At 36.6% G+C, this 27,465-nt stretch overlaps 2 protein-coding genes across 2 annotated transcripts; one reads left to right on the top strand and one right to left on the bottom strand.

The window, feature by feature from the left end:
* Positions 1-22,870: 22,870 nt before the first annotated feature.
* On the bottom strand, positions 22,871-24,102 carry LOC112281679 (large ribosomal subunit protein uL2). Its single transcript, XM_024518473.2, has 2 exons — positions 23,620-24,102; positions 22,871-23,381 (listed from the first exon to the last, which is right to left on the bottom strand). The coding sequence occupies exons 1-2, from the start codon at positions 24,057-24,059 to the stop codon at positions 23,039-23,041; spliced, it is 783 nt and encodes a 260-aa protein (XP_024374241.1). The 5' UTR covers positions 24,060-24,102; the 3' UTR covers positions 22,871-23,038.
* A 719-nt stretch (positions 24,103-24,821) lies between these two features.
* Positions 24,822-26,053, top strand: LOC112281687 (large ribosomal subunit protein uL2). Its single transcript, XM_024518495.2, has 2 exons — positions 24,822-25,304; positions 25,543-26,053. The coding sequence occupies exons 1-2, from the start codon at positions 24,865-24,867 to the stop codon at positions 25,883-25,885; spliced, it is 783 nt and encodes a 260-aa protein (XP_024374263.1). The 5' UTR covers positions 24,822-24,864; the 3' UTR covers positions 25,886-26,053.
* The last annotated feature ends 1,412 nt before the right edge of the window (positions 26,054-27,465 follow it).

Here is a 27,465-nt window from a genome sequence, read left to right as displayed (position 1 = left end):
TCAAGGTGGATTTTGTCAATAGGAGGAGTTTGAAATCGAATTTAAGAATCAATTTTGGCCCATTAATGTAGAGAAGATAATACACAATCAGTTGACAAATCTTATACAATCTAGATCAATGCAAGATTATGTCTTTCAATTCAAGTCTTTATGTCTCTTAATTTAAGTTCTTATGTCTCCAAATTGACAATGTTTTAGAAGTGAAGATAATGGATAGATTTTTACAAGGTTTGAAACTTGAGATTCAATAAGACGTAGAACTAAGGGATCCACAAATATTTGAAGAAGTAATTAGAATTGCATAGAAGGTCAATGCTATATATTTCAGAAATCGTGGAATATGACCTACAATACAAAGTCTTATGCTGCTATCTAATACTATAGCACAATAATCAATGTCAATGGAAATTAATGCCCTACAAGAATGATTGATACTACAAAGACAACAAATATTGGTACAAAAGAGATTATATTTTTATTGTCGGGAATCAGGCCATCAAATTGGAGGTTGTCCAAAACATCAAAATTTAAGCACCAACAAAATTCATCAAGTTGATAATGAAACAAAGTAAGGAAACGAGGCTTCTTAGTAAAGATGTCAAGGGCCAATATTTGAAATAGCTACTATCTCTTAAAGACAAATGGCAAAGCCTTGGATAACTATAAAAAGAATTGACTAGTACATCTAATGAGACTACTAAGAAGACAACCATGTCAAATGCTTATGGATTGTGGCTCTACAAAAAATTGTATCTTGATTAAAATTGTCAACCAACTTAAGATTGAAACTAAAGTAATCAAGGAAAGAAGTCTATACCTTACAAATGACTAAGAAAAAGTATTGAATAAGACATGTAAAGAAGAAACCTTGAGGTTGATTGATACTTATGTTGTCATAATGTAATACAACTATATAATAAAATTATAATCAAAATTAAATTTCTAATTAATATCTAATTATTTTGATTCAATAAAAATTTAAGATATCTAAAAATGGCTTTTATAAAAGCCTCTTAGTTTATTTTTTTTATCTTAATAGTTAGTCGATTGAAGGTTGGTTAATACTTTTATCTTCTAGGTTGTAGAGACTCTTTTATTACTTTAGAAAGACCATAAATTGATGAAATCATATTGAAAGGAATAAATAATTAATATGGTTGATACTAAGATTAAGTTGAAGGTAGGATTGGACTAAAAAATCCTTAGGATAGATTAGATTGATACCCGGTGTCGTAATACATGAAGTCTTGCTTGAGAATGCTCCGGACACCTATTGTGGAAGGAAGAATGGAAATTACAATAACAAAATCCTAATTCTAATAGAATACTAATAATGCTCTAATTAGACTATAATAATACTAATTAAGCTTAATCAAATTCAAAAAAACCTCAAAGAAATTTCAAACAAACAATAAGAAATTTTAAAGAAACATTAGAAAGAACACAAATGTCATTCAAATACATCTCAATTCAATCTTAATTTAATTCTAGTTAAAATCCTATTGAACTTCATTCAAACTTTAGGCCAAAACTAATTGAATCTTAAATCCTAATAAAATCCTAAACCCTAAATCAAACTCCAATAAAATCCTAACCAAACCCTAAACCAAATCCTAAATCCTAAATCAAATCCTAACCAAATCCTAAACCCTAAATCAAATCCTATTCAAACCCTAAATCCTAAACCAAACTCTAATCAAACCCTAAATTTTAAATCAAATCTTAATCCAAATCCTAAATCCCAAATCAAATCCTAACCAAATCTTAATCCAAATCCTAATAATTCCTTCAATAGATTTAAACTTCAATAAATAATAAATAAACCATTGATCTTAACTCAAATTTTGCACACTTCTAAACACATAAGTTAAAAACAAGCACAAAAATATTGATAAGGATTGGAGTAACCAAATTGACGATATCTTCAAAAATGTGCTCGGATATTGGCCGGCCTCCTTCTCCAATCTTGATGCCAATCTTCCAAAGCCAATATCTCTCCTTTGCACCGTTCGATTGATCTCAAAATTTTCATAAACATAGAAAAACAAGTCTAATATCCTTTCACGTAAGTTTCACTCCAATCCAACTAAGAGATTGCAAGAAATCTCAAAAACCCTCATTGGACCTAAAATTCTACTTTCTCAGACCTGAATCCACTTAAACCTCAATATTCCTCAATTCAACCATTAGATCAATCTCAAATTCATGACACATATTAAAAACAACTATAACCATAAACCCACAAAATTTCACCGATAGATCTATTTCAAAACTCTTGAAATCATCCAAAACGTAAATCCTATTTTATTTCATAAAACCCAAGTCATCCGAAACAAACCTTGACTTTGCAAAGCTCTTACAAAGTCATATCAACTCCAAATCACCCAAAATTAATGCTCATAGAAAGCCTATTTAGTCTGCTATCGAATCTCATTCTCCGATCTCCAAAAGAACCCCGGAGTCGTCGTCGAGACTCAGTTTTGTGCCCCAGGGTCTGATTTCGACCCTAGTTTATAACCGGCCCTCTCCGGGTATCAATATTTAGTTTTTCTAAGTAAATTTTTTCTAGAATTTACTCTTAACTTTATTCTAAAGATGCCTATATCATTTATTTTTCCAATCTACTTTGATTTGCCTTACTTATGATGCTACAGAGTAAGTAGAAGTTACCTTTCTAAAAGGCAGCATTGGTACCTTTTAATTTTTCTACCCCTTTGACTATTAACTATATTTCTAAGATAATTTTTTCTAATACTTTGAACTAAGATCTTCTAAATTATAATAATCTCTATACTCTTTTACCTATTAATCGTGTTACATCAGGACATCGGGGGTCGACTATTTGTGAGATAGTGTCGAAATCAGACCTCTAGCCACTAAAACAACCGCCTAGGATAAAATAGGCTTTCATTTGAAGATCAAAGATTAGAATCTGAGAGCTAGGTTAGAGCTTCTTTGAAAGATATAAGATTAATTTTTATAGGATTTATTTGGACTTTACAATTATTTTTCAAAATCAAGGTTTATTTAGGCAATTTGGGATTTATACAATGTAATTAAGGCTAGCACTCTCAGCTAGTTTATAAAATTGGTATCACATCTATAGTTCAAATTTTGATAATACTTGGTTAATTAGGTGCGCTAAATATCTATAAATTTTTGTGATAATTCAATGGTTCAATTGAGAGATATTTGGATTTTAGTACAAGAACATACCAGAAATTGGTAGTTGGAAGTTGGATAGGATTTCTATAATATCTAAAGATCTACTAGTTGGATGAAGGTGAAATTTGGCTTAGTGTTGGAAGACTTGAAGATCAAGCTACAGAAAAATTTTGAGTTGAAGTTAGTAGTTAAAGAAGGAGAAATCACTATAGGAATGTTTGCATCAACTTTTAAGTTGGTGGCCAAGTAATATCAATGTGGTTTTTGGGTATTTTCTTACAATCTATAAGTTGAATTGAAGTGAATTCTTACAAAACACATAGAAGACTTATAGTGGCATTTGTGTGCAAAATTTTGCTCCAAGTGAATGGTTAGATCACAAGCTACAGTTTTCTAAATCTTACTAATTAGAATTAAGATTTGCAAAGAAAGTTCGAAATTGCCTTGTTATTGAAATAATAAGGCAATCAGAATTTATATATGGTTGAGATTACTAAGAAGAGTGTTTTTAAGTACTTTATATTAGGTTTTAGTAATTTTAAATTAAAATTCAAATTATATTCTTTTTATAAGGGTGAAACATATTATGATTTTTAGGATATTTGTAAAACACAATTCCACCTTTTACATCCAAATGCTTGGTGTATTCTCAAATAGGACAATACATAATATGATAACATCTTAAGAAAGAGTTTCAAGGTAACAAAGTTAAGATATGATATTATCTTTGATATGCCATAGCTAAAGGTCAAAAATAAGCAAGTTGATTAGAAAGCTGTCAAAGACACAAATTGGAAGAAGATGCATAAAGTCATGAAATTTGTGTCAAAAGAAAAGTCACAAAATTGAAAAAAGTATATATATTCAAGGAAGAACTAGAATGGCTATTGCCAAAGACTAGAAAACATAAGACTCTTAAAATTAAACTAAAAAGTAAGAAAGGACTTAACAAGAGTGAAGAAGGCCTCACTCTTGCCTCTATATATACTACTTAACTAAGAAATACATGGTGACATGCTATAGGACTTCTAATACGCATCCAACTTACAAGATACATGTCTAATTTGTAAAATAAGTTTCCTAGGTATGCGCCATAAGTTCAACTTCTATTACAAATAATTAAGATGTCGACACGTTGCCTCCTTGTTGGCCAAGTTTTCAACCTATCAATCACCTATAGACATGTATAAAGGCAAAATAGCATCTATAAAGCTTCTAAAAAGCTACCCACAAGATAATATCATATTTATCTACTTTGATTTACTTCTACATATTCTTATTATCTAGATAATTATCAAAATAAATATGTATGTCTATGATATTATCTTCCCTTCTAGGAACGAGTTCCACGAGGAGTAGTGATTACATATTCATGAAGTCCAAGATGCCCCAAACTGTATTTGTCACATACTCTCATCTTTGTTCCCTTCGAATGTAGTTGATAGGTTCCTTCAACCATCGATAATGTTTCATATCAGAGCAAGAAGACCACCCTGATATTTGATCATTATTGAGACTTTCATAACTTCCTTCAAATAAAATATTAGTAATACCATCAGAAGCAGTTCTTACCTCCAAAAGTATCACTAAATATCGAAAGTTCCTTCTAAGGTCGTGGAAGTAGTTCTTACCTCCAAAAGTATCACTAAATATCGAAAGTTCTTTCTAAGGTCGTGGTATCAAATGCGTTGTATCTTGTCAACTATTCAAGGAAGAACATGTCATTTTTGAGAATCTTCATTTCAATTTCACTGTCTCGAAGTTTCTAATAGTCGCAATGTCTCGTTTGGTAGCTCAATAAATGATAGTTCTTAAATTGAATCTATTGGTTGTTGATTCTACATCTCATAAGCACTAAAAAATCTAAAGAAAAAATGATACAAGATAGAATGAAATCTCTATTGGGCTTACTTTGCTTTATATTAAAGAATTTATTGACTCTTCATCTTAGTTTTAATAGATGTCATTGATGAAAAGCTTTAACTTTTGCTGATATTTTTGCTAGATTCTTAGATGGCTTCCATATACATTCATTAATTTCATATCGATGCTAATGTATCACATATTCTGACCTATTTTAGCACTGCCTTAAATCTAAGACTTCTTCCACCTCAAATTCTTCATTATTGTCCACTTTTATAAGACGTGGTGGTATTTGTCTCCTTCTTTATATATCCATTGTCTTATATGGCTCAAGTAAAGTCACATGGAACACAAGATGGATTTTCATAGACTTCGTAAGGTATAATCGATAAGGAACTAGATTGATCTATTCACAAATGAGAAATGGTCCAAGCTTATCATAATCTAGCTTGTCACAAGGATGAATAGTTTTAATATTATGACAAAGTAACCATACCTTATCTCCCACATAGAATTGAAGCTATTCCTTGCAATAGACATCTGCATTATTTTTTTGTCATTCTTGAGCTTCCTTTAATTGTACCTTTATTGTTGCATATAGCTCTGAAAATCAATTTGTGACATCTTTTATTATAAGATTATTAACTTTTGAAAAATTAAAACTATCAAATTGTGGATAATAACCATAATTGGTAAAAAAAAATGTTTATTGAGTAGAAGAATGTACCAAATTATTAAAATCAAACTATGCTAATGGCAAAAGATTTGTCCAATCATCTTATTAATAGTTGATGGTATACCTCAAATATTGCTCTAAAATTTGATTTACCCATTTTATTTGTTCATCAGTTTGAGGGTGAAAAGCCAAAGATAGTTTTATATCTACCTTCAATATCTTAAAAAGAGTTCTCCAAAAATCTTGATAAAAACTATATTCCTCTGTTTGATAAAATATCCCTTGATAATCCATGATAGCGATAGATATTGTCAAGGAAGAATTTAGCTATTCTTTCACTTGTAATAGATTTTGTACATAGTACAAAATAAGCCATCTTAATAAAATAATCTATAATCACAAATATGAAATCATATGAACTTGAAATTGGAAGATCCGTAATAAAAATCCATAGAGACAAAAGTCCATGTTTGTTCTGATATAGATAATGGTTGGAAGAGTCTATAAGATCAATGATAAGGATTTTTTAATCTTGAACAAACATCACATGTTTGCACAAATTCTTTAACAGCCTTCTATATTTGAGGCCACCAAAAATCTCTAGATATAAGCTCCAAAGTCTTATTAAATCCAAAATGTCCTAGTGCAAAGAAATTGTGACAAGCTTCAAGAATATGTAATCGTGCTTCTCTTTTTGGAACATATAAGTATTCTTCAAAATAGAGTAGATTCTCTTTAAACTCAAACTTGGAAGTATCTTCAGACTTAGAATATTTTTTTTTAATATCATGAATAAAAAGGTCTAAGGACATACTTGCTTGGATTTGCTTGAGAAAAGTCAAATCAATAGTCAATGTTGATTTCATTGTTGAGAGATGAAATTTTTTTGACTTCAAGAAAATTATCTTTTGTTAGTCAAAAGCTACTTCTCCATCTTTTGGTGTAAGATAAGAATGTATAAAAAGTCCATGAGACAAACCTTTTTTTTTTTTTTTTTTTTTTTTCTAGCGGATAAGTGATATTGAACTCCAATCTTGATAAAGATATGCTTCAATAAGCTTAGCAACGATTCAAAATACGTGCTGATATAAAATATTTGAGGTTCTTATAATTTGTATATACGGTGACTAGATTTGAAGTGCCTTCTAAGTAATAATGTCATTCTTGAAAAGAATGTATAATTGCAAGAAATTCTTTGTCATAGATCTCATAATTAATCTCGATTACTGAAATTTTTTTTGAATGAAAAGCTATTGAATGAAGTTTGTCATCTAGTCTTATTTGTGACAAGATTGCACCTAAGGCAAAGTCAAATGCATCTATTTCCATAAAAAATGCTTTGGAGAAGTCGACGTGATATATGATTGGTACAAAAATAAAAGCTTTCTTCAAAGCTTCAAGTGATGCTTCTGCTTCTTTACTCTATTTTAGCTTGTCTTTACAAGTTAAGCATATAAGTGGCGCTACAACTTAAGAAAAGTTCTTGATAAAGATCTAATAGTAATTATGAAATCCCAAAAAAATATTGTATATCTCTCATTATTTTTAGAACCTTCCAATTTGTGATTGTATGAATTTTTTTAGGATCCATCATTAGACCATTGTTTGAAATGATGTATCTTACGAAGTCAACTTGAGTAGTATAGAATATACACTTTTTCATCTTAGTGTACAATCCTCCACCTGTAAGTTTTTATAATACATGACGAATATGAACTTCATGTTCTTTTATATCCTTAGAATAGATTAAAATGTCGTCTAAGTAATAAATAATAAAATCATCTAAAAACTTACAAAAAACATCATTCATAAAATGTTAAAAAGCACCTGGTGCATTCGTGAGTCGAAAAAGTATGATATTATATTCAAAGTATTCATACCTTGTTTGAAATGCATTTTTCTATTCATCTCCTTCTTTAATGCAGACTAAATTGTATGCTCCTCATAGATCTATTTTTGTATAGATCTTTGCTTGATTTAATTGATTAATAAGTTCAAATATCAAGAGGAGAGGATATCTATTCTTGATGGTAATCTTGTTGAGTCCTTGATAATCCACGCACATTTGCAATGATCTATCTTTTTTCTTCACAAATAAGATAGGAGCTCCTACAAGAGATTTTGAATGGCATATGAAATTCTTGGCCAAGTTCTCATCAATGTACTTCTTGAGATTAGCCAACTCATTTTGTGATAAACTATAGATTGAACCAAATGGTGGCTAAGTTTCTTCTTTAAGATCGATTGAGCAATCATATAGACAATGCTTTGGAAGAATATCTGTATTCTTCTTCTCAAAAATATCTTTAAAATCTTAATATTGATTTAGAATTTGACTTGAAATCTTTCCATCATTTAAAATGGGTGTGGCGTAAATAACAAAAGATGATCTATTTTTGCAGCATGCAAAAAAGCTTTTGCACATACAAGTACAAGTTTGATTATATTAGACTCATGGTTTTTTACTAGATTACAAAAACTCTTAATGATGTTTGAAAAAAATTTAAGTTTATAAGAAATCCAATCTATTATAGGATTATACTTTTTTAGCCACAATAAACCTAAAATGACTAGATTAAAAGGAGATCAAATTATATTAAAAATTATGTGACTATTATGACTATTTATTACTACATCTATAGGAAGTGTTTCATGAATAACATCTCTAGAAGATAAAGGATGATCATCTATGACTTTTACATGTACGGATTTAGTTTTTTGTACTAACTATATATTATGACTTTTAATAAATTCTTCATCTAAAAAACAAGTTGAGGTTCCTGAATCTATTAAGATAGAGGCTTTGTGGTTATTAGATCTTAAATGTACATCTATTATAAAACAAAGAGAGGATTCTAAGGAGAGAATAGGACCTTTATTAGAAATTGTACAAGATTTGAGCCGCACGGTGTCGTATTGTAATACGAGTATACCGTGAAAATATAAAAAAAGGGGACTTTTATTAATGTTCAGTTACCTCGAATATTGGGAGCAGCGACTGATTCTAGTGCCAATATTCAGGGGCAAGTTCAGACACCTCGTCACAATCGGTCAAGGCATACTTACCAGTAACGAAATGCTCCGTTCAAGTCCAGTAATGGGAGTCAACAGAATCGAAAGGACTAAATCGATGACTGAGTGAGCCTGACGCGAAGGACCAATTTGACCCAATTACAGGAACATCCAGGTCTTACTACAGGCCTCTTAGCCAATATGAGACCTGAATTGGTCAGGCGACTCAATGTGGTCTCGATTACGGGAGTTTTGATTCTGTTTCAGGCTATCCTATTCTTTGTGCCGTTTCAGGGAAAGTTGTTTCCGGAAAAAAGAACCTTTTAAAAGGCAAAAAAATGGAAGAGAAAGCTTTGACGACGGGAGCCAATTCCGGATCTAAGACGGAAGATTGAAGAAATTCAGAGGCTAGGATTTGAAAGAGGGGAGAATTAGGGTTAAAAGGGAGGATAAGTTAAGAAATGAGGGGGGGGGGGAGAATTAGGGTTTGAGAGGGGAGAGCTAGTTTCATACTTTCGGGGGAGAAAAAAGACAGAGAATTGGGGTTTTTTTTTCTTCATAGGGTTTTGGGAAGACTGAGGCAATCGTTACTGAAGTCAGCGTTGTACTAGTGAATCTGGGTTTTAATGAAGTGGGTGTGAATACTCTTGACTGTTTTGTGAAATCGAAATTACGTCTATGATTGAAGAATTAAAAGGGTGTCTATAGGATTGAGTATGTGGAGTGAATGAAAATTTTTGGGTTAATCTAATAAGACAGTCAGTGGATACAAGGTCGTGAGTATAAAGCGGTATCAAAGATTAGCAGATTGGATTGTTTGGGGTTCTCTGTAACGTCTAGAGACTTACCGGATGGGGCAAAAAGGATTTTGGCGAGCAGTCAAAGGACATCCGTATAGATTTACAATATATTCTTGCAATCGTTTATATTCCAATAGTCAAAAATCAATAGACTGCTTGAATATTAGCGAATCTCCATACTACCTTCTACAGTCAGACATCCGGTGCGTTCTCGAGCAGAAAAGCACGTAATATGACATAAGTGGTGAACCTGACATGAAAGCTTGAGGTGGAATATATTAGATTTTGTTTGATTTTATTTTTATTTTTATGGAGAACGAAAATAAAAATTTTAAAGGATCTTTGGGAGGAGTTTCTGGTAGGGGTTCTTCGAAAGGACAAAGTATGCACATGGATCCGTCTATTGCTAGTATGTTTCAAGCCTTCTCATTATCAATGCAGCAACAGCAAAGCAATAATCGAAAGGAAGCTTTGGCAATCAAAGCATTGTAAGCAGTGGTCAATAAAATTGATCAATTTTATGGAAAGAATATTTCAAGGTATTTAAAATGTTATGTTCGTGAAATAGAATTAAATCGATTTTCTGAGAAGAAAATGGTTGAATTATTTGGACTTGCCACAATACTGGAGACAAGAGACCATATTACATCGATTACGGATCATTATGGAAATTCATGGGAGGTTTTTTCACATGCATTGAAAGACGAATATTTCTTGAAAGATGTTGATCGCGTTACTAAGAAGCTGTTTGTGGAATGGATTGAATGGCCTAATAAGAATTTGCAAGCAACAGAGCTACTAAGGGAATTTGAGAGGCAGTACTCTCAATTATCGAAGGTAGAAAAATTGACATTGGAGCCAAACAAAGTTGATCTATTTCTTCAAGCTGCTGATGGAGAATTGCAAGAAAAATTAGAACTCCTTCTTGAAGACAAAGAAGAAGATAAAGGATTGACTACAAAGTAGAAGAACATTGAAGATGCGGTGGGGTTGCTTACAAAAAGAAAAAAGAGGAAGGATATGAGCAATATTTCAAAAACAGTACAAGCACCCAAAGCTCCAGTACGTACAACACCGCCAACAATGCCTACAGTTTAACCTTCGACATCCTTATCAAAGAAAGCAGATATGGAGATGGAAGAAATTATACAAGGAATGCGAGATCTTTAAATCAAATTAGCAAGACTTGAAGAGAATACTTCTACAAAAAATTTGAAGAATGTTTCAAAACAAGGATATGTACAAAGATGCATTTGGTGTGATGATGCTTCACACACTAGGAAAGATTGCAATGAATTTAATAATATGATACGGCAAAGAATTATTTGCTAGAAAGATGGAAAGATAGCATTAAAGGATAGGGAGGATCTTCTTCAAATCAATTTTGGCAAGGGAGGAATGAGAGCATTGGTTCAAGATTACTTAAAAGCGCATGAAACAGCAGCACGAGAAAGTGCAAGTTATGGTACTAGAATAGATGATGACCTTGGTAGAAGTACGGAAACTAGTGAATTTTGGACTTCTGGTATTTCTACAATGCAAGAAGGGAAATTACCTCGAGAAGTGTTATTGAGGACTGCAGCTACAATACGAGATGCAACAGGTTGGGAGGATCCTGTTGAGTCTCTTTCAGTTCATGCATATATTGCTAAGAGCCAACATGAAGCTTTGATGGAAGAAAAGAGACGAGGAAATTTTGATGATATTAGAGAAGGAAATTCTTCTAAGAAGCAAACTCGAGGAGACAAGGCTCGGGAGGCAGCTTCACAAGAATTGCCTATAAAAGATACCTCAGCATCATTGGAAGAAAAAACAATGGAGACAAAAGATAAGGGCAAATCAATTGCTTATAAGCTACTTTCTGACATTGAAGCGGCAACAAATTTGAAAGGGGTGTTGGAAGAACGTATATTAAACGCTAAGGTAGAATTCACATTGAAAGAAGTTTTGGGAATTGCAAAGAAGGAATTTCATGATGTTATCATTGAGAGCATTAAGCGAAAGAGGCAATTAATGGGTGAAACTAGAATGAGTCATGCTATTGATGCAAGAATATATAAAGATGAAGAAGAGGTTGATATTGGTTACAAGCAACCAACAAATGAAAAGAATGGATATAATCAACGAGTACATTTCGAAGATTATAGTGATAAGGAAATGAAAACTTTGAATCATTATACTCAAAAGCATTGGGCAAGGGCAACTACTGAGGTATTGGTGAAAGTAGGAGATATAGAAGAACCAATTGTTGCTTTAGTCGACTATGGTTTTGAAATAAATCTCATGTCTAAAGATCTTTATAAGAAGCAAAAATGGCCAATTGATATGGAACATAGATGGACAATACGAGTAGCTAATTACACATGGGATGAATTATATGGAGCTTGTCCAGATGTCAAAATTCGGATTGGAGATGTTGCGATGGAGCAACATTTCTTTGTTCAAGATACAACGTCTTATCCATTGATTTTAGGACAACCTTATATTATGGCAACACGGATGAAAACAAAAATACTTGACGATGGTTCTGCTTATGCAAGGGTACGTAGCGAAGATGGGAGGAAAGCTGTACAATTTCTAACAGTACCTCCTAACCATGAACGGAATCGAGATAGGTTGAGGGAGAAACCATTGCCAAAGATTGTTGAAGGATTTAAGGATTTTGGAAAGGTACCACTATAAAGCGAGATTATGGAGGTACAAAAGAGGAGGTACTCTTGCGAGATGAAGGTGCCTTTGATGCGAGTTTTATTGGTATTTTGGAGAATGGAAATATTATGTATAAAAAAGTTGATGATTTTAAAAGAAAAGAAAGAAAAATATTATATGATATTGAAGGAGAATTACGCAAGTTAGGTACGCAGCAAGAAGATGAAAGTGATTTGGATAATGAAGGTGACTAAGACAAACTGGACAAAGACGTAGAGAATATATTATAAATCACACAGCAATTGGATAAATTGGTGCATACCAGAGGATGCACAGGTTCAGAGGGGGTGGATGTCATGTTGTAACACGAGTATACCGTGAAAATATAAAGAAAAGGGACTTTTATTAATGTTCAGTTACTTCGAATATTGGGAGCAGCGACCAATTCCAATGCCAATATTCAGGGGCAAGTTCAGACACCCCGACACAATCGGTCAGAGATTTACCGACTGAGACAAAAAGGATTTCGATGAGCAGTCGAAGGACATCCATATAGATTTACGATATATTCTTGCAGTGGTTTATATTCCAACAGTCAAAAATTGATAGACTGCTTGAATATTAGCAAATCTCCATACTACCTTCTATAGTCAGACGCCGAGTGTGTTCTTGAGCAGGAAAGCACGTAATATGACAACGGTCCTTGTTGTAGCTGGAAATTTTTTTTTTCAAACATGTTTTCATCTTTGATAATAGTATTCCTCATTTTGTAGTTGCGTCATTTCTTTGGACAATATTGAGAAGTGTGCTTAGCTTCTCCACAATATAAACATAGTCTTTCTTGACAACAATGAGTCTTTTTTAATTTGGTAAGAGGTTTAAAACGTACTGCATCAATTTGCATGTCTTTTATTTTCAAATAATTAGATTGAGAAGTCATTGGTATTATTATAGAATTATAATAATATTGAAATTTTCTTGTGTGATCCTCAAATCAAAATTCAAAAAGACAATTATCACATTTCACAGCAAAATCAATTGCTTGACTCAATATTTGAGGATCAAATAAATTGAGCATCAATTTATTTACTTCATATTATAATCCGTAGAGAAATTGGTTGATGAATGCTACATCATTCCACTTGATATCTATCACTAATTATCAAAATTAGGAAGCATATAATGTCATTAATCGATTGTCTTGTTGGAAGATACAAATCTTGTTAGTTGCAATATGGGTTGCATCATGTTTTTTACACATAGATCAAAACCCCACTAAAAATGCTTCCAAATTATCCAATATTTGATCAAATTATTCAAGAAATGATGAAAACCATGATAAAATAAAACTTAAAAGTAATATTTTAATAAACTTGACTCGTGATCTTTGAATTGAATAACTTTAAAATTGTAGTTTAATCACTAATTGTACTTTATTGATGAACCCTCAAAACTTAGATCTTGTGCCATCAAACTTCTCAAGCAATCTAATTTTTGGTTCCTTAAAACTTGAGTGATGTTCCATTGTAAGAGCAATAATATGGCTTGGTGTAGATGTTGAAGCAACTCCAATCATTTCTACATCTTCATTGCTTGATAATCTTTTTGTTCCTTGTGATAGTAGAGTGGTTTGATGCATTGCAAGCATTAATTCTTTCATTTGCTCTTCCATTTGAGCCATTGCACTCTTCATTTCAACAAGCTCTACCATGCTAATAAAATAAAATAAAAAAATGTGTCTATTTTTACAAAATATAATACTCAAGAATAAAAATAAAAATAAAATCAAGAAACAATATCAATTAAGAAGAGTATAATCCGTAACTTCTAATATCCTTATATCTTATCAAGAGAAAGGGATAATCTCCTCTTAATCAAGAAAAGAAAAAGCTCTAATATTCAATGTGCATTCTTGTCAATTTGTTCAAGATACAAACTAGAAGAAGATGTAGAATTTGTGTCAAAAAGAACAAAGTTGTGGATTCTGTATCAAAAGTCATAGAATCTATATCAAAAGAAAAGTCACAAAATAGAAGAAAGTATATATATTCAAGGAAGAACTAGAATGGCTATTGCCAAAGACTAGAAAACATAAGACTCTTGAAACTAAACTAAAAAGTAAGACAAGACTTGACAAGAGTAAAGAAGGCCTCACTCTTGCCTCTTTATATACTATTTAATTAAAAAATATGTGATGACATACTATAGGACTTCTAATACACATCTAACTTGCAGGACATATGTCTAATTTATAATGCAAGTTTCCTAGGTATGTACCATATGTCCAACATGTACTACAAGTGGTCAACATATCAACACGTGGCCTTCTTATTGGCCAAGTTTTCAACATATCAATCACCAATAGACATGTATAAAGGCAAAGCAACATCTATGAAGCTTCTAAAAAGCTTTCCAAAAGATGATATCAAATTTATCTACTTTGATTTACTTCTATTCATTCTTATTATTAACTAGATAATTATCAAGATAAATATGTATGTCCGTGATAGAAGCAAGGACAATTTTTTTAAAAGATGATAGATGTAAGATGATTCTTTGTACCTCTGCATTGAGTAAAGAACAAAAATAATCTACAACTAAAGACTTATATGAAAAAATGACCTATATGAAGAAGCAAATATAATATAAGCAACCACTACATATGGTGGTACAAATCTTGCATCAATGGTGGAAAAAATTGTCAAAGGACTAGAATGGACAAATCAACTCATATGAGAATATCAAAATATCTATTCAAACAACCTACTTAATAGGGTGCCTTCTGTTTGAAGTGCCTCCTTTCAAATAGAACTATTGTTTAGAGCCAAACTAAAAAGTCGACCATTTTATCACCTAGTATCAAATAAACTTAAAAAGTTAAAAACATATAAAACAAAATCTTGAGGAAAGGCCTCAATCAAGAAAGCACATTACCATGAAGAATATTTGTACTCTTTGTATGTAAAAAAGAAAGTGGATTTTGTCTTTGCATTCACTATCAAGCCTTCAATAAGCAGATTATTAAGAATGCATATCTATTTCTAAGCATGAATTAATAAAAAAAATAATTGACAAATAAAAGATATTACCTAACGTAAGTTCTTAATGCTTAAAGAGCAACAAACGTAATAAGAAAGTTATCAATGTAGCGGCTAGGGTTTGGAGTAGCGGCTAAATTAAGTAGAATCTATGATTCGGTTGGATGAAGTAAAGATGAATGAGAATGAAGTTGAGCCACAATGGATGTAAACTCTACTTATAAGTAAAGAGTGTTGGAAGTGAGAGGCATCTCATTCCACACTTCTCTTGTATCTAACCTTGTTGATTTCTACTTACTTGTGTCTTGCTTATTATATTTCTTCAATAGATTATGGGCCCACACATATTTGATTGTACTTCTCTAGTAAGTTGAAGTTATTTGTTGATTATTGCTCTTATGTAGAATAGATCTTATAGTATTTGCTGATGTTAGGATTTGTATGATCTAATCTTAAATTTTGGCTTGTGGAGGTTTTGATTTGGGCCTTATAGATTCCTAAGATATGTTTGAAGGTTCTTAATTCCTAGGATTAAGTGATTAAGATCTTATACAAAGACCTTGATAGTGTCTTTGGTATTGTGGAAGTTTTAGTAAGAAAGTGAGTTTTATGAGTTAGAAAAATTGATGGTGAGGTTGATTGGAGTCCACATACTTGTTAAAATCTTTCAAAGTTGAGTTGAGAGTGTTTGAAGTGAAAAAACACTCATCTGTTCACAAGAGGGCATTCTGAAATTTTGCTAGTATAAAATTATTTTGGTGATTTTAAGCACATAGAGACTCTTTTTTTTGATATTTTTTGATAGACCTATTCTTAGACATGGCTTCTAGTGAGGGTGAAGGTTTGAGAGTGATTGAAAAGTTTAAAGGTGACAATTTCTACCATTAGAAGGTGAAAATGGAACTTTTGTTGGCATCTTTGGATCTTTGGGACATTATAGATGAAAGTGAAGAGCCTCCAAGCATGCATGCTGATGCTAAAGAGAAGAAGGACTTTATAAGATGCAAAAAGAAGACTTTTGGTATGATTGCCACCAATTTGGATGAAGCTAAATTTTCTCATATCATCTCTTATAAAAGACCAACAGAAGCATGGAAGATCTTTTACAACATATATGAGAGCAAGAACTTATCTAATATCATCTTCACAAAGAAAAAATTCTTTACTTGCAAGATGGAAGAAGGTGATGACATCATGGCTCATGTCAATAAAATAAAGGCCCTTGCTAATCAACTTGCAATTATTGACAAGTCTTTAAAAGAGAGTGATATTGTCATGACCTTACTTATGAGCCTTTTCAAGTCCTACAACTACATTATTGTGGCATTGGAGTCCATCAAACTAAAAGAGCTTACAATAGATTATGTGATGGCAAGACTTGCTCATGAAGTGACTAAGAGAAAAGAAAAAGAGCCTCAAAGTGAAGATTTGGCTCTCTTTTCAAGACAAGACAAGGGAAGTTATTTTAACCAATGTGGCAATACAAGAACTTGCTTAATTTATGGAAAACCAGAATATTTTGCTAGAAATTGCTACAAAGCTAAGAAAATAAATAGAGAAAGTACAAATAATACTCATGTTGAATATGGAGGTGATGATTATACATTCATGGTAAGTGAAGGTACTTCCATAGCTGCCATGTCCAAGTGGATTGTTGATTTGGGTGCCACCAAGCACATGACTCCATGCAAGTATTTATTTGACACTTATAAAGAAATTTTAGCAACAAATATACTCACGGCAGACAATGGCTTAATATAAACTATTAGATCAGGCTCTATTATAGTAGAGATTTTTATAAAAGGCCAAACTAAGAGGATTAGATTGAAGGACGTCTTACATGTGCCAAAGATGAAGAAAAACCTCTTCTCAATGAGTAAACTTATTTCACATGGTTATAAAGTGCAATTTGATAAGAATGGGTGTTTTGTGAAGACATTGGAAGGAGATGATGTTGCAAAGGGCTTTAGAGATGGAAACCTCTACTTCATCAAGTGTAACAAGGTGAATGGAGTTGAAGTGGTAGCATTTGCTGAATTTCTTCAAGATTAAGAGAAGTTTGATATTTGGCATCGACGCCTTGGTCATTTGAATGCTAAGAGCATGAAAGAACTCCAATCCATAGTAAATGGCTTAGATCTTGGTTATATAAGCCACAATGCTATGACACTTGCTTGTGAAGGTTGTATTCAATGCAAACAACAAAGAGCTATATTTCTAAGTAGAATTGTAATACGCGCAATAAAATTATTGGAGATAGTCTATTCTCATGTTTGTAGACCTATGAAGATACCATCAATAGGAGGTACAAGGTATTTTTTCACATTCATTGATGATTTTTCAAAGAAGGTGTGGATTTTCATCCTCAAAGCAAAGAATGAGTGTTTCACAAGGTTTAAGGAATTTAAGGCACTTATGGAGAAGCAATGTAAGTACAAAATCAAGATATTACATACAAAAAATGGAGGTGAGTATATGTCAAAGCAATTCAATGATTTCTTGAAGATGTATGGTATTGCAAGACAAACGTCTACTTCTTATACTCTATAACAAAATGGAATTACTGAAAGATCAAATCAAACCATTGTGGAGATGGCAAAGAGTATGTTACATGCACAAAACCTTGGATTTGAGTATTGGACAGAAGCCATGGTAATAACAGTGTATACAAAGAATAGATGCCCTACAAGTGCACTTACATCAAAAACTCCCAAAGAAGCTTGGAGTGGAAAGAAACCTTGTGTTTTATACATGAGGACTATTGGATGCATAACATATGCAAAGATATCAGATTGTATGAAATCAAAATTTGATACAAAAGGTATAAAATGTAAGTTTGTTAGATATTGTGAAGGTACAAAGGCTTATAGGCTCATGTATTTAGAAACCAAAAAAATCATCAAAAGTCGTGATGTTGAGTTTTTGAAGCATAAGAGTGCTTGTAAGCACTTAGAGATGTATTGAAGTGGGAGTAATAGTGTGTTTGTAGACACATCTTCAAATTTAGCAAAGAAAGAAGAAAATGAAGACAATGATGGTTGTAAAGGTGGAAATGAAGATGAAGAGGCAAAGAAGGTGGAGAATAAGGCCTTTAAAAATTCTAAGACCAACAATGAAGAGAATGAAGATGTTGATGATGATGGTCATGAGGATTATCAATCTTTGAGTGAGAAAAAACTATCTACAAAAAAAAAGAAGGTTGGAGGAGACCATAGAATATAACAAGTTGAGTCTTCTTCAAATGAAAGGAGATATCTTTTGAGAGATAGAAAACAACTTGGCAAATAATAGAAGAATCACATCTTTCTTCAAGTAAGTGAAGAATATACCAATGTTGCACTTCTTGTTCATCTGTTGAGTTTATGTGATGCAATGAAGTCCACGGATGCTTTGAAGTGAAAGAAAGCTATGGAAGAAGAGGATCAATCATTCATGAATAATGGAACATGGGAATTGACTCAACTTCCATCAAATCGAACTTCAATTGGTTGTAAGTGGGTATTTAGAAAAAAGAGGGATGCAATGGGTAATGTTATGAAGTATAAAATAAGATTGGTTGCCAAAGACTATTCACAAGTTCCTGGTGTTGATTTTAATGAGACATTTGCTCCCGTGGCCAAATTCACTACCATTAGAACTATTGTGGAAATTAGAGCAACAATGGACTTGGAGATGCATCAAATAGATGTGAAGATAGCTTTCTTGAATGGAGAGTTGGAAGAAGACATCTACGTGGATCAACCTCAAGGATTTGTTGAAAAAGGCAAGCAACACCTTGTTTGTAAGTTGAAGAAATCCTTGTATGGGCTCAAGCAATTACCAAGGACATGGTACCAATGCATCAACACATTCTTTATGAATGAGAGATTTGTGAGAAGTGATTTTGATCATTCTATATATGTAATGAAATCAAAAGTCTTCTTATTGATTGTTATTCTCTATGTTGATGATTTAATCATCTTAATCAACATCTTAAAAAAGATGGATTGATTGAAGGCAAAGCTAGCAAAAGAATTTGAGATGAGTGATTTGGGAGAGCTCTACTATTGCTTAAGAGTGGAGTTTGTGAGAGATTGAACTAAGGATATCATTACATTGAGCCAAAAGAAGTATATTGAAGAAGTGTTGAAATGATTCAACATAGAGAAGTACAAGCCTATTAGAACACCATTAGAGGCCAATATGAAGTTGATGAAGTTTATAGATGAGGAGTTTGCTGAAGTTGAAGATGAAATGAAAGATGTTCCATACAAGACAACAATAGGCTCACTTATGTATGCAATGCTTGGCACAATGATAGATCTTGCATATGCAGTGAGCATTGTGAATCAACACATGTCAAAGGCTGAACCAATCCATTAGACAACCATTAAGAGGATCACAAGGTACTTAAAAGGTACTTTGAACTTCGAATTGCGCTTTGGAGGTGATAATATTGCATTGCGTAGTTATTGTGATATGGATTGGACTGAAGATGCAAATGATAGAAGGTCAACAATGAGATATGTGTTCTTTGTTGGAGTGGGAGCAATTTCATGGAATTATAAGAGACAACCAACAATTGCAAGGCGAACAATGGAGGCAGAGTACATGGCAGTAAGTCATGGTGCAATAGAGGCAATATGGCTAAGACAAGTTTTAGAAGACATTGGACTTGTGCAATTGGAAGCAACTCCAATGAAGTGTGATAATCAAGGATGCCTTGCCTTTTCAAAGAATCCAAAGCATCATTCAAGGACAAAGCACATTGACATTCAACATCACTTCATATGGAAAAAAGATTGAAATGGGAGTAATTGCCATAAAGTATTGTGCAACGGAAGACAAGCTTACTGATTTGCTTACAAAAGCATTGGTAAAGGATAGACATTACAAATTGACAAAGGCATTAGGATTAGAAATCTTTAACTAATAGCAAAGTGGGAGTGATAAAGTAAATGTTGGACAAATAAAAGATATTACCTATCGTAAGTTGTTAATGGTTAAAAGGCAGCAAAAAGTAATTGGAAAAGTTACTAAGGTAGTAGCTAGGATTTATAATGGCGGCTAGGTTAAGTAGAATCTAGGATTTAGTTGAATGAAGTAAGGATGAATGAGAATGAAGTTGAACCACAATGGATATAAAACTCTACCTATAAGTAAAGGGTGTTGGAAGTGAGAGGCATCCCATTCCAAACTTTTCTTGTATCTAACCTTGCTGATTTCTACTTACTTATCTCTTGCTTATTATGTTTCTTCAATAGATTATTTCTTATTCAAAATAATACTAATCTAGTTGCACATCAATTGTCACAACCACAATCAATAAATCTCCATCATGTATTTTGATTGTTTTTTCTTAAGCCTCATATCATAGCAAACATACCAAGAAGAAGGTACTTACTACAATCATTTCTTGAAATAAAACTCAATCAAGATATTGAAGTATTAGAACTTTTAATTTTAAAATATCGATAAAATAAAATAGAACATCTTATACATTGCAAACAATATTATAACATTGTAGATATATAGAAACCATGTAAGAATCTACTAAATGAATCCAAATTTAATATTACAAATAAGACAAAAGTTTGACTTATCCTAAAAAGATTGATTATCTATAGGTAGAAGTAACGGAAAAATTACTCTAATCTCTAACAAAAAGTACCTAATCTTCCTTAGAAGAGTCTAAAACATTTTGTACATTGACAAAATTCATCAAATTCCTACAAGTATATGTTGGGAGTCGTCTTATTCCTATGACAATACAATTTACAATATATTGGAGCCTTCCTCAAAGTAATTCTCAAATGATTGTAAATTTATACAATATATATGCCTACTAAAGTAAACAACCTGTTTCCAATAACTTAAGCATTCAATATATATATCCAATAGGTATAAAAATGGAAAAAATACCCTTATGTAGGAAAATAGAAATCACAAAGATTCCAAGTGTTTTCACACAATTTGGCACAAAAATGAAATTGATATAAATGTTTTAACAAAAGACTCTCTTCATCCCATTTTGGACAATATAGGCCTACCAAATTTTGACAAGTGATGGGTTACAAAACCAAGAATCTAACTTTTATAAAACCATGATGTGTAGCACCTATTAATGCAATCAAGAAAAGTGTGGCACCTATTAATGCTATCAAGAAAAGTGTGGCACCTAATTATACTATAATTCCACCCCAACTAATCAACAACTGCCACCTATTGATAGTTCACACAAACTCATTCCAATTACAATGCACTTTATTTATTGTTCACAACAATAAACTTTATTTACTGTTCATATCTTAACATCGTTTAAACCAACCCACACCCTATTTCCAATCAATAGAAATTTTCCAATCAATGCCAGACCTGGCCACCATATACAATGGAAATAGCCCACCCTATGTTGCAAATGGGAGGTGGTCGTCCACAATGGGTTGGCTACCTTGCACTACACCACTGGTAACATTACAAAAACAAAAGCATTCGCACTACACTGCTGGTAACATTACAAAAACAAAAGCATCATCAGCACAATCGCTACATACATGCTACTTACTCCACCTAGGTTTTACTCTCCCAAACTCCACACCACCTTCGACATTTCTCATCTCCATCCCGCCATCACCATGGAATGCTAAAAAAGACACTCAATCATTCATTTCATCAACATCATCATTGTCAATCTACTGCCGCTACCCCTACGCACGGAGTGGCGACCTTAGCGTGAAGACGCACATGAGCAAAATCCAGCAAACGAACATCTGCATCTCAGTTGCTCTCCGCATACACTAACAAGTCCCCTAAAACCCATCGCTCCCATGCTCTGTTTCTTGCAAACTAGCATGCATCTCTCAAGATCCGCGTTCCCACTCTTTCCAAAGCACTTTCTAGAAGCACTGTACAAGAGCATGGTTTTCGTCCCAGGCACGTGTTCGACTTCCGCTGCACGGCTTCGACTTCACGTCCACACATCACAAGCTATTTAACCACGTCACAATGCAGCATCCTGCCAAACTTAGCATGCCCAGACCCGATTCGGCACATCACGTTTTTGAGCTCAATTCATCCCTCTCACACAGACATCGCGAGTCCTTGGCCACGTTCAAATTCACAACCACCATGCATATCTAGACTCCTTACGTAAAGCCCCAGACAGTCAACAAGCACTCGAACTCAAAAACTACTGTATACCCGCACACCCACCCCCTAACACCTCGCAGCCATCCTATCGCAATGCTGGCGACCATTGCCCAGCAAGGACTCACAAAACACGCATACAGGCGCTCACCCAAGACATTCAAATCCAACCATCACATGTCACTGGTGCAGCTCAGCAGCCCTATATTTTGTAAATAGGAACCAACACATCCAAAGAGCGCCATTCAAATCAGTTCACACACACACACACACTTCCGAAAACTCAGCTACTTCGTCAACGCATGACGGTCACAACACACACAGAGTCCCAACCACACGCCATGAAACACCAGACATCCCCCCACACTACCATACCACCACAAGTGTTCAGTGAAATCAGAATTGTCACGGTCCAAAACTCATCCGAATAAAGCACCCCTTGCCGAGAAGGACGATCCGCCCGAAACTGCGCACAACAGCAGCGACACTCACCCGTACCAAAAACTGGTTCTCAAACGCGACACCACCGCCACAGTATCGGCTACGTTCGAACAATGGTCTCCATCACTCTATTAATCCAAATGTGAACATACATGACAAAATAACCATCCCCAGTCCGCTCAAATGCCACTCGCCCGAGTGCCACCACCTCTCCTTCTCTACTACACCTAGCTGCCTCCGGGCAATCGCCGTCTCCGACCGCCATTCCTCTAGGCCTTGTCCACCTTCGATGCCGCCGTCGCGGCTTGCCCACGCAGACGTCCGGTACGCCTGGCAGCAATGAGACCCACCTTCTGTCCGGGAGGAGCGTCCCGACGCACCGTACTCGCGTGACCGATGTGCTGGTGATTACCTCCTCCGTGGGGATGCTCCACGGGGTTCATGGCCACACCTCTCACCTTCGGCCAGCTGTTCCTCTTCACCTTGTACTTGTGGTATGCGTTTCCAGCCTTCAGCATCGGCTTCTCGGTCCTGCCTCCACCGGCCACTTGCCCTACCATGGCTCGGCAACCGCTCGGCACCACCTTCTTGGCTCCAGATGGCAACTTGATTCTGCGCCCACATCCACACACCATGGAATCAGAACCCTAATCCCTCCTGCGCATTCCAGCTCCCCACCCATCCCCAACTTGACCCAATCCCAACTACTCTAAACCTGGTCCCAGTGCACGCCCCGCCCAAGCGTCAACGCATCACAATTCCTCATGGCACCCATCTGCAACCTCCAATCCCACCAACAACAAAAACAAACAAACCAACAAACAAACAAAAACACTGCATGCAGACATACCTGGTGGTTCCGCTGTCCACGTTGTGCGACACCACGATGGCGTAGTCCCCGGACGCCCTGGCGAACGCGCCCCGATCCCCCATGCGGTGCTCCACGTTGCACACCACGGCTCCCTCGGGCACGGACCTCAGGGGCAACACGTTCCCGATTGAGAGAGTGGCCTTCTTCCCGCAGTACACGAATTGGCCGGAGTACATGCCCTCCGCGGCAATAAACCTCTCCTTCTGTCTTTTGAAGCGGAAGGGGTGACGGAAGGTAACCTTGCACAGGGGAGCGCCGCGACCGGAGTCGTGCACCACCTCCGACACCACACCCTTGATGTAACCATTGCGCTCGGCGTAGTCGAGCGAGCGGAACTGGGCAGGGCCCTTGCGCCGGTGGGTGTGACTCCGAAAGATAGACCCCGCTCCCTTTCTCTGTGCCCTAATAACGCGACCCATAGCAGCAGCAAGTCCGCAGACGCACAGTCCCTGCAGCAGAAGCTAGGGAGAAAGAGAGAGTCGGATTCGAGAGCCAGGACTTCTACCCCGACGCAGCCTCCAAACCCTAATTGTCCGCGACCACCCTCCTCGCTCCCTCCCATTCTCCACTGCCTGAATTCATCCGTCCGTTCCTTTGTTCGGTCGTTCCATGGTTAGTCCGTCGACGAAGCAGTGGAATCAGTCAACGGAGAACGGAGGAACACCGAACAAAGGATAGAATAAATGAAATTTACTGAGTATTTTTTTTTTTTTTGTTTAAAATTTAGATTCTGAAGTGCATTCTGAAGACATTTTTAATATATTCTGATACGTACAAAGAGTTGAGTAAATCAATAAAAAATGTGAAGTAACCAACTCGATTGTTATGCATCCCTGGAAAACACCAAATAATGGCAAAGAGTTCGTTGTCAGTGCTGTCTTCAGAATGCACTTCTCCTAATGCAGACAGGAATCTAAATTTTAAACAAAAAAAGAAAAAAATACTCAGTAAATTTCATTTATTCTATCTTCTTTGTTCGGTGTTCCTCCGTTCTCCGTTGACTGATTCCACTTCTTCGTCGACGGACTAACCATGGAACGACCGAACAAAGGAACGGACGGATGAATTCAGGCAGTGGAGAATGGGAGGGAGCGAGGAGGGTGGTCGCGGACAATTAGGGTTTGGAGGCTGCGTCGGGGTAGAAGTCCTGGCTCTCGAATCCGACTCTCTCTTTCTCCCTAGCTTCTGCTGCAGGGACTGTGCGTCTGCGGACTTGCTGCTGCTATGGGTCGCGTTATTAGGGCACAGAGAAAGGGAGCGGGGTCTATCTTTCGGAGTCACACCCACCGGCGCAAGGGCCCTGCCCAGTTCCGCTCGCTCGACTACGCCGAGCGCAATGGTTACATCAAGGGTGTGGTGTCGGAGGTGGTGCACGACTCCGGTCGCGGCGCTCCCCTGTGCAAGGTTACCTTCCGTCACCCCTTCCGCTTCAAAAGACAGAAGGAGAGGTTTATTGCCGCGGAGGGCATGTACTCCGGCCAATTCGTGTACTGCGGGAAGAAGGCCACTCTCTCAATCGGGAACGTGTTGCCCCTGAGGTCCGTGCCCGAGGGAGCCGTGGTGTGCAACGTGGAGCACCGCATGGGGGATCGGGGCGCGTTCGCCAGGGCGTCCGGGGACTACGCCATCGTGGTGTCGCACAACGTGGACAGCGGAACCACCAGGTATGTCTGCATGCAGTGTTTTTGTTTGTTTGTTGGTTTGTTTGTTTTTGTTGTTGGTGGGATTGGAGGTTGCAGATGGGTGCCATGAGGAATTGTGATGCGTTGACGCTTGGGCGGGGCGTGCACTGGGACCAGGTTTAGAGTAGTTGGGATTGGGTCAAGTTGGGGATGGGTGGGGAGCTGGAATGCGCAGGAGGGATTAGGGTTCTGATTCCATGGTGTGTGGATGTGGGCGCAGAATCAAGTTGCCATCTGGAGCCAAGAAGGTGGTGCCGAGCGGTTGCCGAGCCATGGTAGGGCAAGTGGCCGGTGGAGGCAGGACCGAGAAGCCGATGCTGAAGGCTGGAAACGCATACCACAAGTACAAGGTGAAGAGGAACAGCTGGCCGAAGGTGAGAGGTGTGGCCATGAACCCCGTGGAGCATCCCCACGGAGGAGGTAATCACCAGCACATCGGTCACGCGAGTACGGTGCGTCGGGACGCTCCTCCCGGACAGAAGGTGGGTCTCATTGCTGCCAGGCGTACCGGACGTCTGCGTGGGCAAGCCGCGACGGCGGCATCGAAGGTGGACAAGGCCTAGAGGAATGGCGGTCGGAGACGGCGATTGCCCGGAGGCAGCTAGGTGTAGTAGAGAAGGAGAGGTGGTGGCACTCGGGCGAGTGGCATTTGAGCGGACTGGGGATGGTTATTTTGTCATGTATGTTCACATTTGGATTAATAGAGTGATGGAGACCATTGTTCGAACGTAGCCGATACTGTGGCGGTGGTGTCGCGTTTGAGAACCAGTTTTTGGTACGGGTGAGTGTCGCTGCTGTTGTGCGCAGTTTCGGGCGGATCGTCCTTCTCGGCAAGGGGTGCTTTATTCGGATGAGTTTTGGACCGTGACAATTCTGATTTCACTGAACACTTGTGGTGGTATGGTAGTGTGGGGGGATGTCTGGTGTTTCATGGCGTGTGGTTGGGACTCTGTGTGTGTTGTGACCGTCATGCGTTGACGAAGTAGCTGAGTTTTCGGAAGTGTGTGTGTGTGTGTGAACTGATTTGAATGGCGCTCTTTGGATGTGTTGGTTCCTATTTACAAAATATAGGGCTGCTGAGCTGCACCAGTGACATGTGATGGTTGGATTTGAATGTCTTGGGTGAGCGCCTGTATGCGTGTTTTGTGAGTCCTTGCTGGGCAATGGTCGCCAGCATTGCGATAGGATGGCTGCGAGGTGTTAGGGGGTGGGTGTGCGGGTATACAGTAGTTTTTGAGTTCGAGTGCTTGTTGACTGTCTGGGGCTTTACGTAAGGAGTCTAGATATGCATGGTGGTTGTGAATTTGAACGTGGCCAAGGACTCGCGATGTCTGTGTGAGAGGGATGAATTGAGCTCAAAAACGTGATGTGCCGAATCGGGTCTGGGCATGCTAAGTTTGGCAGGATGCTGCATTGTGACGTGGTTAAATAGCTTGTGATGTGTGGACGTGAAGTCGAAGCCGTGCAGCGGAAGTCGAACACGTGCCTGGGACGAAAACCATGCTCTTGTACAGTGCTTCTAGAAAGTGCTTTGGAAAGAGTGGGAACGCGGATCTTGAGAGATGCATGCTAGTTTGCAAGAAACAGAGCATGGGAGCGATGGGTTTTAGGGGACTTGTTAGTGTATGCGGAGAGCAACTGAGATGCAGATGTTCGTTTGCTGGATTTTGCTCATGTGCGTCTTCACGCTAAGGTCGCCACTCCGTGCGTAGGGGTAGCGGCAGTAGATTGACAATGATGATGTTGATGAAATGAATGATTGAGTGTCTTTTTTAGCATTCCATGGTGATGGCGGGATGGAGATGAGAAATGTCGAAGGTGGTGTGGAGTTTGGGAGAGTAAAACCTAGGTGGAGTAAGTAGCATGTATGTAGCGATTGTGCTGATGATGCTTTTGTTTTTGTAATGTTACCAGCAGTGTAGTGCGAATGCTTTTGTTTTTGTAATGTTACCAGTGGTGTAGTGCAAGGTAGCCAACCCATTGTGGACGACCACCTCCCATTTGCAACATAGGGTGGGCTATTTCCATTGTATATGGTGGCCAGGTCTGGCATTGATTGGAAAATTTCTATTGATTGGAAATAGGGTGTGGGTTGGTTTAAACGATGTTAAGATATGAACAGTAAATAAAGTTTATTGTTGTG

This window comes from Physcomitrium patens, chromosome 4, assembly GCF_059467195.1.
Source record: "Physcomitrium patens ecotype Gransden chromosome 4, ASM5946719v1, whole genome shotgun sequence".
Lineage (NCBI taxonomy): Eukaryota > Viridiplantae > Streptophyta > Bryopsida > Funariales > Funariaceae > Physcomitrium > Physcomitrium patens.
The sequence above is the reverse complement of the archived record's forward strand: the minus strand, read 5'-3'. Positions and strand labels throughout refer to the sequence as shown.

Excerpts from the sequence above, each read along its gene's own strand:
- LOC112281679 (XM_024518473.2), bottom strand. The coding sequence starts at position 24,059 with ATGGGTCGCGTTATTAGGGCACAGAGAAAGGGAGCGGGGTCTATCTTT. Across the intron at positions 23,382-23,619 it reads GTGGACAGCGGAACCACCAG|AATCAAGTTGCCATCTGGAG; the intron begins GTATGTCTGCAT and ends ATGTGGGCGCAG.
- LOC112281687 (XM_024518495.2), top strand. The coding sequence starts at position 24,865 with ATGGGTCGCGTTATTAGGGCACAGAGAAAGGGAGCGGGGTCTATCTTT. Across the intron at positions 25,305-25,542 it reads GTGGACAGCGGAACCACCAG|AATCAAGTTGCCATCTGGAG; the intron begins GTATGTCTGCAT and ends ATGTGGGCGCAG.